This window comes from Macrobrachium nipponense, chromosome 30 (genome assembly GCF_015104395.2).
Source record: "Macrobrachium nipponense isolate FS-2020 chromosome 30, ASM1510439v2, whole genome shotgun sequence".
Classification (NCBI taxonomy): Eukaryota; Metazoa; Arthropoda; class Malacostraca; order Decapoda; family Palaemonidae; genus Macrobrachium; species Macrobrachium nipponense.
In genome coordinates, this window is record NC_087218.1 from 13,186,386 (window position 1) to 13,198,860 (window position 12,475).

At 42.9% G+C, this 12,475-nt stretch overlaps 1 protein-coding gene across 1 annotated transcript in view; it reads left to right on the forward strand.

Moving 5' to 3' along the window:
• The window catches only part of LOC135202298 (transcription initiation factor TFIID subunit 7-like), a 125,232-nt gene that overhangs the window by 24,321 nt on the left and 88,436 nt on the right, over positions 1-12,475 (forward strand). Inside the window, 3 exon segments of the mRNA XM_064231618.1 lie at positions 2,653-2,814; positions 9,721-9,790; positions 9,793-9,866. Of these exon segments, the coding sequence (XP_064087688.1) occupies positions 2,725-2,814; positions 9,721-9,790; positions 9,793-9,866 (234 nt within the window). The 5' untranslated portion in view covers positions 2,653-2,724.

Consider the following 12,475-nt stretch of genomic DNA (forward strand, 5'->3'; position numbering starts at 1 on the left):
TTATGAAAACAGGAAGAGTCGGTTAGTTTGTGGGTACTTTGATAGAGTTATAAATTTGTGATAAAAAAAACCCAGTTAATTATTATTGTAAAAAAAAAAGGCTCTTGTAATCACTGTAGAATATTGCATAATCACCTCCCAGTTTTGGACAATGTCCAAGGACTTGAGGGATGAATATCTTCAAAAAAGTTTTGCAGCGTCCCTTCGGCCCCTAGCTGCAACCCCATTCATTCCTTTTGCTGTACGAACCTCCATTCATATTATTTTCTTCATCTTGTCATCCACCCTCTCCTAACAATTATTTCATAGTGCAACTGCAAGGTGGTTTTCTGTTACACCTTTCAAACCTACGTACTCTCAATTTCCTTTCCAGTGCCGAATGACCTCATAGGTCCTAGCGCTTGGTCTCTGGCCTAAACACATGATTCCATCAATTCCTTCAAAACAGGAACAGTGTACTTAAGAAATAATACAATTCTTTAATTTATTTAATGGTACCCATTATTCACTTATTCCCATTCAGTTTTGAATGACCATCATTTTACAATTTCTGGTATTAAATTCAGTGTTAGGTGGGGATTGAAGTAACATTGTGTAAGCATTGCCTACAGGCAGTAGTGGACTTGCTTCACCATGCTAACAACCTCAGACAAAATTAGTTGAGGCCATGTAAAGTGTAAATCAGGCTATATTATCTGTATGGAGGGTGTTGCTATAGAATGTGGGAGGTTTTGGCAGCAGAATTAAACTTTATCCTTTGACAGGGGAGGAGAATTTTATCGTACTTGACAAAAAGAATATAAGGAGATAGGCTAGGCTATCATTTTGAAGGCTAGTTAGCCTAACCTAACCTTTCAACATTTCATATTATGTATGCACTTAAACAAAATGGACGGCCTTGATTATCTTAAGCCAGTTTGATGACATCAGATAATATCCAATAATACCATTAAGCCTAATATTAATGTGTTCTAATTTGTAAAACCATGAAGATTCCTGATTAAAACTAAGTCTAGCCATCATATGGCAGCTTTGACCATATGTAGGCTGGCAAATAGCTAGTCTTGCCTAAGTATCTAATGTTATAGCCTTCAGACTTTGAGGAAGAGGTTGCCTTGGAACTAGGTCCACCTAACTTATGGTAAGTCGAGTGGATTTTCCTTTAGGCCAAACTAAAAGTTAGGATAATGAGCTCATATGAGAGTAATTTTCACCAAATATGTATATGAACCGTATACCACTCTATTCTTCTGACTGTTTCTCATGTTTTATGCATTTTGACAGTTATTATAGATACATACCACTTTTTTTCTTTATATGCTTGCATATATCTAGTAAAAGGTGTAGTAAAAAGTGCAGCCGTTGTAAGATATCAGTGAGAATTATAAAAAAGCACCTGAAGCATGAAGATGTGCAGAGGAATGGCTGGGATTCATCCTAATTTAATTTCCTTAACCTAATCTAGCAGATCCTAACGCTAACGTGGGGATAGTGGCTGAAGTCTAGGAAATAAACTTTTCTGAATTTTGCATAATGGTGTTTTTATGATTAAACAGCAAACTTAATTAACTTATGTATATGTAATGTAGGAGTAGTTGTTCTGAGATGCATTGGACTGGGCAGATGTTGGCAATGCACCAATACTATCACAATGCTGTGATGCTCTTTGATTTATAATCAAAACAGCAAATTAACTTTTCACTTAACGAATTTTGTGAGAAAAACACTTAAAACATGATTATACTATTACATATAGCCTGTGAGGAAAGCCACATTTTAATCATTAATGCACAAATTAGTACTGGATCTTTATTATTCACAGATCTGAGCATTACGTCAAGGTAAACAATGAGAAACTTGAATGATGAAATGTATACTTCTTGAGTATGTCTCTGTATCTGTAACCCATTGGATTGTAATAGCCTGGTCCAGGATAATTAGCCTTTTTCCTAATTTCTGTTTTGTCTTTTGTGCTTCATGGAATTATAGCCATGCCCATCTTGCTTTTAATTTTTTCTGCAAAGGGTAATTTTTTTTTTTTTTAGATAGCTAGGCACAATTTGAGTATGTAAATAAGCCAAAGGATTAATTAGAGTAATGGTGATGTGTTGACATGACTTTAATATTCTATTTCTATTCCTTAAAATTTATTAAGTACTTTTGTAATTGGTCAGGAATTTATTAATGCTAATGTCATAAATACACTCAGTTTTGTTAGTGGATTGTTTAATGCATATGTTAACCTGCATTAGAAATTTGTGTTTCATATCATAGGGACTATTGCTTGTCATATAGGTATTTTCATAATGTGTAGTATATTCATGCCAGCAGTGTGTAAGTGAGAGAAGTTCTTGGTACCCTCTCAGTAAATAACTGTAGCAGTGCTTTGGGGGCCAACCATTTACATTTCATTGGTAATCTTAACTGTGCTTTTGATCAATGGGTACTGTATTACTTGAGTCTGGCTTAAAGCAACGTTGTGTATGCTAGTGAAACTTTGACATTAGTACAACTTTTGAAATTTTAAATTCATGTATATTATTGTAAAGCTAGTGCTGAGGGTTTAGTTTAAAGCAGTTGCACTTGATTTGCTTTGATCTTTTAGTTCCTTCATTGACCTATATATTAATTTTATTGTTATTTTTTTTACAGGGAAAAAGGGCATTCTTCTCCAACACTGATCCCCAAGAGTTGGTTGTTCTTGGTCAAGAAAGGAAATAAAAAATGAACAGAAATACAAAAGGGAGAGCATTGAGGCCTCCAGGCTCTCAAGGACCAGACCTTGAAAATCATTTCATTCTTCGATTACCTCACGTAGGAAATAAAATATATATATATTTTTTTAGACTTTTACAATATTTTTATGTATATTTCCTGGTATATGTAAAGAATCTTGCAGTTGGGGCACATTTATGTAAATGAGATTAAGTTGTAATTGTTATGGGTCAGTATCCAAAGGAGAGCTGTAAAAACCTGCCATGAGATGATGACAATTAATATTATAGACGTTGTTGAACAATTTATTTTGTTCATGACACTTACCTGCCAGATATATATATAGCTGTATTCTCTGACGACCGACAGAATTTCAAAACTCCCGGCAAACGCAGTGGTCGCTAGGTGGTTAGTACCCATTCCCGCCGCTGGGAGGCGGATACCGGGAACCATTCCCATTTTCTATTCAGATTTTTCTTCTGTCGCCGGTCAGTAAACATCTGTTTTACCAGACCTCCGCTTAGGATTTCGAAAACTTTCATTTGTCACTTGAGTATTTGGATTGTCTTTTGGTTTCGGACTTGGCTTAGTGATTTTGGCATACGCTATTGTGGTTTGGATTTTGATTTTGGCTTTGATTTTTCTTAGAATTGAGATGTTCTGGATCTAGTTCTACTAGTTTCAGGGTGTGTGGTGTAGAAGAATGTAAGGTGAGGCTACCAAAAGCCTCGGTAGATCCTCACACAGTGTGTGTGAATTGTAGAGGGCATGTTTGCTTGTTGGGATGATAGGTGCAAAGAATGTGAAGTATTAACTGATGTCGAATGGAAGGCGTATGAATCTTACATTCGTAGACTTGAGCGTGACAGAATTAGGAGGTCTTCCTCCAGGAGTGCTTCTGTTAAAAGTCAAAGTAAAGTTGCTCAATCTAACATAAATGTAGAACATGCTACGCATAAACCCTATAATTTCTCCTTCAGATAAGGAAGTGATTGTTACCGAAGGGAATGCCCTTTCTACCATTTTAGAATCGATTCGGAACCTTGAATCGAAAATGAAAGGTGCTACAATCTAATGTGCAAAAGTGTAGTGATAATGTTAGTGCCCCTAGTGAAGTGGAGGGGGCGTCAGATCGGTCCTATAATGCCTCCAGGTTGAGACCCTCTGTCGGACTCCCAGAACACAGGGAATGGACATGTCGAAGGCCGAAGGAGGGTTACGGGAATTAAACACCGGTCTGGCGTCCCTTCGGCAGATCCTGAAGACGCATCCCAGGCTGCCAAAGATCGCGCGCAAGCGCGAATCTTGAAGGAATGCTTCTCTTCCTCCGAGACGTCCTCACCTCACCGTGGGTGGGAATCTCGGAAGACCTCTCCGACTGAGAGTGGTAAGGAAGACGTAAGGTGTCGCACAAGCGGCCATCGTCTTTCTCGCCCCTCTTAGGAAAGGTCTTACGGAAGAGTATGCAGCCTCTCCAAGTGAGAGTGGTAAGGAAGACGTAAGACGTCGCACTGGCGGCCATCGTCTTTCTCGCCCTCTTAGGAAAGGTCTTACGGAAGAGTACGCAACCTCTCCAAGTGGGAGTGGTAAGGAAGACGTAAGACGTCGCACTGGCGGCCATCGTCTTTCTCGACCTCTTAGGAATGGATCTTGACTTACAGGAAGAGCATATTCAACAAAACAAAACGCTTGCTAACCAGGACGCTCGTAAGGACGCTTCTCGGGACGCTCGGGGTCGGAAACGTCGGCTGGAGAGACTTCAGACGCACGATATTAGTTCAGAAGAAGGATATGAAGATGAATATGAGGACGTTTTTGAGGACGCGAGGCGTAGTGCTAGTAAGGACGCTCGTCGTCCTTCATATCAGTTCGCGTTCCAGGACGCAAATGAGGACGCTTCCCAGGACGCAAATGAGGACGCTTCCCAGGACGCAAATGAGGACGCTTTCCAGGACGCAAATGAGGACGCTTTCCAGGACGCAAATGAGGACGCTTTCCAGGACGCAAATGAGGACGCTTTTGAGGGCGCTAGGCGTCCGGTGCATAAAGTTATCCTGAGCAGAAAAGAACAGGTCGCTAGTCAGAAGGATAAGCGCCATATGCTTCAAGGTAGTAGGAACTACAATATCAGTGCTCGTCAAGAGAAATCGTATGACGTCACTTTGGAAAATTCGGAGAGAAAGTCAAGGTTAGGAGAACATAGCAGACTCTCCTCTTCAAAATTGATTTCAAACACAAAACCTACGGTTCAAAAGGGAGATGAAACTTTGGTTTCTTCTCGTTCAATGCAGAATAAGGCTATGTATCCATTAGAAAATAAATCGTCAAGCGAGGCTGTTTCGGAAGAGGAGGAGGATCCTACAACCTCATCCTCTGTGGATTATAAGACTCTGACTCGTCTTTTAAAAGATTTGTTTCCTGAGAAGTTCCGAGCTCCAGTTCCTCTCTCTCCACCTTCGCAACTAACCTCTTCGAAGGCAAGGAAGACTCCAAATTTTGTCAAAATGGCCACCTCGCTCTCGACTAAAAGAGCTTTTAAAAGAATCCATGATTGGATGGAATCCAAAAAGACAAAGGGCAAGACTTCTTTTGCACTTCCCCCCACAAGGCTTAGTGGAAGATCGGGAAGTGGTACGAGACAGAAGAGGACAGGAGGCTTGAGAATCCCCGCTTCCGCACAAGGGGATTTCGCCAAGCTTAGTGGAAGCTCCTAGAAGATCTTACCTGGCATCAGCGAAAGTTTCGTGGACAATGTCGGAGATAGATCACCATCTCAAGGCCTTTATAAAACTTTGGAAGTTTTTAACTTTCTAGATTGGTGTCTGGGCGTCTTGGATGTTCAGTCTAGAAGCCCAGATTCCATCTCATTGGAGGACTTAGCGAGTATTTTGTCATGCATTGGACAGAGCAGTAAGAGATGGCTGACCGACGAATTGGCATCACATTTTGCGTCGGGAGTCCTGAAGAAACGCGCACTCTTCTGTAGCTTCACAGCTAAGTCAGTGTCGCCAGCGCAAAAACAGCAGAATTGTTGTTCGCTCCCTTTTCTGCTCATCTTTTTCCACAATCGATGGTAAAGGATTTATCAGTAAATCTCCAAGAACGAGCGACGCAGGACTTATTGTCTCGGTCTTCGAAACGTCCTGCTGATCAGATGTCTTCAAGAACCACGCAAGCTTCTAGGAAGAATTATAAGCCCTTTCGTGGAAGAGCCTCTTCTAGAGCTGCTGCTAGAGGGAGGAGTTTCCCTAGGGGCAGAGCCCCTCAAAAACCAGGGAAAGAAATGACTTTTCAGCCCTCCAGACACCAGTCGGGGCGAGACTCGCGCTATTCGCCGAAGCATGGAGGATAAGAGGGGCGAACTCTTGGTCACTCGAAGTGATCGAAAAAGGTTACAAAATCCCGTTTCTATCGAAACCACCATTAAGCATAGAACCAATAGACCTTTTGCCCTCTTATCAGGATTCAAAGCAACAGATCTTATTAGACCTTTTGGATCAGATGTTGGAAAAGAGAGCAGTAGAAAGAGTCGTGTCACGGAACTCCCCAGGCTTCTACAACAGGCTTTTCCTTGTTCCGAAGCACTCGGGAGGATGGAGACCTGTCCTAGACGTAAGCAGGCTGAATCTTTTTGTAAGGAAAATAAAATTCAAGATGGAAACTGCACAGTCTGTTTTAGCTTCCCTGAGACCAGGAGATTGGATGGTGTCCTTGGATCTCCAAGATGCCTATTTCCATGTTCCGATACATCCTCGGTCAAGGAAGTTCCTCAGATTCGTTCTGAAAGGACAGGTCTTCCAATTCAGAGCTCTCTGTTTCGGGCTGAGTACAGCCCCTATGATATTCACGCTTCTGATGCGAAATGTAGCAAGATGGCTCCATCTCTCAAAGATAAGAGTCTCACTCTATTTAGACGATTGGCTGATCCGGTCCACGTCAAAGGAACAGTGTCTGGAGGACCTACATATGACATTACAGCTGACGAAGGACCTGGGTCTTCTGGTCAACTTCGAGAAGTCCCATCTGATTCCCACACAGTCCATCGTGTATCTGGGGATTCAGATGGATTCAGTGGCTTTTCAAGCATTTCCATCCATAGAACGTCAGCTAAAATGCTTAGAGAAAGTATCGGTCTTCTTAGAGAAGGAAATATGCTCGGCGAGGGAATGGATGAGTCTGCTGGGGACCATTTCCTCGCTGGAGAAATTTGTTTCTCTGGGAAGGCTGCACCTCAGACAGCTTCAGTTTTTCCTAGCAGACAACTGGAAGAACAAGAAAGACCTAGACGAGATTTTTTGAGAATCCCTCAATCGATCAAAGAGCATTTGAAGTGGTGGTCCGATCCCGTAAAGCTATCGGAAGGATGTCCCTCAAAGTTCTGAGCCCAGACCTAGTGTTGTTCTCAGACGCGTCCATGACGGGCTAGCACACTGGGGGAGGAAGAAGTGTCAGGCCTCTGGGATGGAGGGGATAACAGAGGTCCTGGCACATAAACCTCAAGGAGCTAGAAGCGATTCGTTTGGCACTTCAATGCTTCGAGTCAAGGATTGTGGGACGAATTGTACAAGTCAACTCGGACAACACCACGGCACTCGCATATCTCAAAAAAACAGGGAGGACTCTATCTCGCTCCCTGTTCAAGATAACGAGGGAAATCTTACTTTGGGCGAAGCTGAGAAATGTAACGATTCTAACGAGGTTCGTTTCAGGACAGCAGAACGTTCGTGCGGATCTCCTCAGCCGTCGACATCGAATGCTTCCAAACGAATGACTCTCCATCCAGAGATCTGCAAGGAGTTGTGGAAACTTTTGGGGACGCCACTGGTAGACCTCTTCGCGACAGCAAAAACGAAGAGGCTTCCGATTTACTGCTCTCCGGTTCTAGACCCAGGAGCAATAGCAATAGACGCCATGCTTTGGAATTGGAAGGGGATGGATCACTACGCCTTCCCTCCATTCAAACTCCTGGGAGAGGTAATAAGGAAGTTTGCGGCGTCGGAAGGAGCAAGAATGACGTTGATCGCCCCCTTTTGGCCTGCAAGCGACTGGTTCACAGCCAGGCCATGTCATTTCTGGTAGATTTCCCAAGGACACTTCCAGAAAAATCGATCTACTCAGACAGCCCCACTTCGAGAGGTATCACGGAAACCTCTCCGCTCTGAGTCTGACTGCATTCAGACTATCCAAAAGTTGGCCAGAGCGAGAGGTTTTTCAAGATCGGTGGCAAGAGCTATTGCCAGCGCTAGAAGAACATCTTCACAAGCTGTCTACCAATCGAAGTGGGCTGTCTTCAGAGGTTGGTGTAGAAGGAAAATATTTTCCTCCTCCACGACCTCTGTGAGCCAGATTGCTGATTTTCTCTTACATCTTAGAGAGATAGACAAACTTTCAGTGTCAACGATTAAAGGCTACAAAAGTATGCTATCAACGGTCTTTCGACACAGAGGCTTGGATTTATCGAATGATAGAGATCTTCACGATTTATTGAGGTCCTTTGAAACATCAAAAGCTCCACGAGACAAGATCCCTCATGGAATTTAGATGTTGTCTTAAAGTTTTTAATGTCAGCCCCATTTGAGCCTATGCACGCTGCCTCTTTGAAAGATGTAACTAGGAAAGCTATTTCCTGACCGCTTTGGCAACAGCTAAGAGGGTTAGCGAAATCCAAGCTATGACTAAACATGTGGGTTTTCAGAGAACACAATGCGGTGTGTTCGCTGAGCCCCTCGTTCTTAGCGAAGAACGAAAACCCATCCAACCCCTGCCTAAAAGCTTTGATATCAAGGGGTTATCAGAGTCGTCGGACGAGAGCGGAGAGAGTTTTGTGCCCTGTCAGAGCTCTCAAATTTTATATCTAGAAAGACCAAACAATGTAGAGGCCCGTCAGACAACCTGTGGTGTTCGGTCAAGAGGCCGGAATTACCAATGTCTAAAAACGCACTGGCGTTCTTCTTGAGAAATACCATCAGGGAAGCTCATTCATCCTGCACGGATGGTGATCTTAAACTGCTAAAAGTTAATGCTCACGAGGTTAGAGCGGTAGCTACTTCGGTGGCTTTTCAGAAAAATATGGCACTCAGTGATATCCTGGGTGCCACATTTTGGCGAAGCAACTCGTGTTTGCCTCACACTACCTCAGAGATGTGAAGGCAACATATGAGAATTGCTACTCGCTTGGACCATACATTTCCGCGGATACAGTATTGGGGACGAGAAGCAATACGAACCCATCCTTTAGAAAATGGATGTGTGTGATTTTAATTATGGGTTTGTTTTTTTTTACGGTCGTAGGGTTGGCCGCTTGAGGCGGTCTTCCCTTTAATTAGCCTGAAAGTTATGGGACTAACTTTAATGAGGCTAGGTTAGGTGGTATTTATTTATGCTTCGTTGTCTTCAGTATGGTCAATATGGTCTAGTCACATTGTGGTCACGCTCCCGTTGACAGATCATCTAGAACTATCCAGCTGTACAGGTCACTACCTTGCTGGAAATTCTAGTTAAGCAGAAGCAGGCTTAGGGTGACAGTAATCACGAAGTCAGCTATGTAACAGGTAGGGAACCAAGATGTCAATCATCTGCATGTGAAATGTTTCCAAAAATCCTTCTATTCTGTCCCTTCCCACCTCCAACCCTGTGGTATTCAGCTATATATATATCTGGCAGGTAAGTGTCATGAACAAAATGATATTGTCATGATACAATAAAGTTTGTTCATACTTACCTGACAGATATATATAATCAAGTACCCACCCACCTCCCTCAGGGACAGTGGTAAAGAAAATCTGAATAGAAAATGGGAATGGTTCCCGGTATCCGCCTCCCAGCGGCGGAATGGGTACTAACCAAACTAGCCGACTCACTGCGTTTGCCGGGAGTTTTTGAAATTCTGTCGGTCGTCAGAGAATACAGCTATATATATATCTGTCAGGTAAGTATGAACAAACTTTATTGTATCATGACAATATCATTTTTTATGGGAGTATTGAGATTTTTATTTTGTTTTAGGCTCAGTCAGAACTACTGAGGGATACCATCCGACAAGGCCAGACAAATATTAAAGATCGACTTGCAATTCAGGTGACTTTACTAATGATAAGGATGACATGCGAAATGGAATCATTACATTTGATACAATCATGTACAAAGCCAGAGTAAGTATAAAATGTTTATCGATTAAGAATTCTTACTTTACTGTATTTTTATATGAATGCATGCATTTTTTCATAAAGTTTTATTTTTTCTAGAAATTATGTAAATTCTTCCAGTTTTATTTTTTCTAGAAGTTATGTAAATTCTTCCAGTTTATATTGTTTTCTTGCATGATTAGTATCTGTTTAAGCAAGTTAGTTATTCTTTGCAAATCTATGTCTTATTAAGCTTATAGAGTTATCCTTTCCAAATCTCACAAGGGTAGCTAGCTTTTGTTTTGGAATGGGCAAGTTCATATTGATTTCCTATTTGTTGTTTTCCTTATTACCAAGTTACCAATTAACTATATTTCCTATTTGTATGGGTAATCGGTCACTGATACCTCAGGATGTCACTGAACATACTTTGTTTGTGTCTGGTCACTTTTTGGGAAAGATGAATAAAACAGGTTTTTAAGGCATAAATGCTGATGAATGCTATTCAGCCTTTGGTTGCTACCTCAGACAGATAGTATTGATTTGCAGAGACATTAATGTTAGTTTTGTTCATGAAACTTACCTGTCAGATATATATATAGCTGTATTTTCTGAAGTCCGACAGAATTTTAAAACTTCCGACACACGCAGTGGTCGGCCAGGTGGTTAGTACCCCAGTCCCTGCCGCTGGGAGGCGGGTATCAGGAACCATTCCCGTTTTCTATTCATAATTTTTCTGTCGCTGGTGCTGAAAACACCTGTTTTTCAGTACCTCCGTCTTAGGATTTTGGAAACTTCATTGCCGCTAAGTATCCTAATTGTCTTTTGATTTATTTACTTGGATTTGTGGGATTTGTGGCTAGGCATACGCTATCTTAAATTGATTTGAATTTGATTCATTTTTGCATAAAATATCTGAACTAGTTAGGCTAGTTTCAGACGGGGTTGTCCTGCAAAGATAGGGTGTGGCTACCGAAAGCTTCGTAGATCCGCATTGTTGGTATGTACGAGGGGTATGGGTCTTGTTGCTTCTTTGTTGAGATTTGTCATGTAAGGAGTGTGAGACTTTTGTCTATTCCGTAAGGAAGACGTATGATTCGTTATGTACGCAATTAATCAGTAAACATGTCTAATTCCGTAAGGAAGACGATATGATTCGTATGTACGCAATTAATCAGTAACAAAAGTCAGGGTAGTGAACCTGCTAACTTCCTGTAGACTTTATTTTGCCTAACCCTGTAGTATGGCCTACGGGCTAGAATATGTCTACGAGAGGTGCTCGCTCTCCTTCATTGCTGTGAAGTGCTACTTCTGTAATTGTTACTCCTAACCTGCAGTGTTGCCTTCGGGCCCTAAGCAGTGTCTGTAGAGGAATTGCCTGATACTCTTTCGATTCGTATCTTAGAATCGAAAGTGCTTGCTTTAGAGAGTAAAAAGTGAAGTGCAGAAGTGCAGTGATACCCCTTGTGTAGTGGAGGGTGTGCGTCAGATCGGCCTCGTTTCGCCTCTAGGCCGGGACCTCTGCTTGACTCCCAGGACCCGGGGAGGGAGCATGTCGAAAGCCTAAGGAGGGTTACAAGGAACCCCCACCGATCTGACGTGCCTTCGGCAGTTTTCTGATGAAAATCCCCAGACTGCCAAAGTGCGTGCGCGTGCACGAATCCTGAAAGATTGCTTCTCGTCCTCCGAAGCGTCCTCCCCATGCAGGGGTTTGGAGCTTTCGGAAGGACTCGCGCCCTCTAAATAGAAGCTTTATAGAAGAGGAGCTTCACGTCCTCTCTCTCTCTCTCGTTATGCGTTTCAGTGAGAAGTAAGAAGGCGAACGTCGCTGAACTCGTAGTCCGTCTTTCCACCGAGAAATACGTAAGAGAAGTCATAGTAGCAGGAAGCTTTTGAAGAGCGGACGCCCGGGACGCTCGGTATGGACTCCAGGCGCGCGCGCGGGCGGGTGCACGCCAAGTCCGCGCCAGTGGACGCCAAGTGCGCGCCAGTGGACGCCGAGCGCGCGCCAGTGGACGCCGAGCGCGCTCCAGTGGCGCCGAGCGTGCACCAGCGCAGCCAGGTGTGTCGCCTGGCTGAACGTTTCTGTTGAACTCTTCAAGCTCTTGTTTCAGATATGGGCCTAAAGAATGTTTATCTCTACCTCCGGTGATACCTTCTACCTCACCTGCAAAGAATGTGAAGTAGGCAGTGCTTCGGAGGAAGTTTAAAGTGAACAGACAACTTCTTCTTCGAAACCCAGCAAGACATCGGGTTTCGTGAATTCAAGAGGTCTCTGTCAATTATATTGCTTTTCGCATAGGTGGATGGAGTTAAGGAAAGCTCAAGGGAAGATCTCGTTTGCTCTACCGCAACCTTTGCCATTCTGCCAATAAATTTAAGTTGCCACTACCGCAGTCAAGACTTTGCGATAAGGCAGTTACGGGTTATGTAAGGCTCGATGTCCCTGCACGTCAGGACTCTCGGCAACGTTCAGTGGGATTCTTGCAAAGGCACTCATCAAAAGGACGCTCTTCAGGAAAGCGCAAGACAGGACTTCCTTTGCCATACTGCCAATAAATTTTAAGCTTTAGCAGGCATTAGTTGATACGGGAGAGGAAGCTGGGTTGGAGAGTTTTCTTCCTCTTCCCAGGATA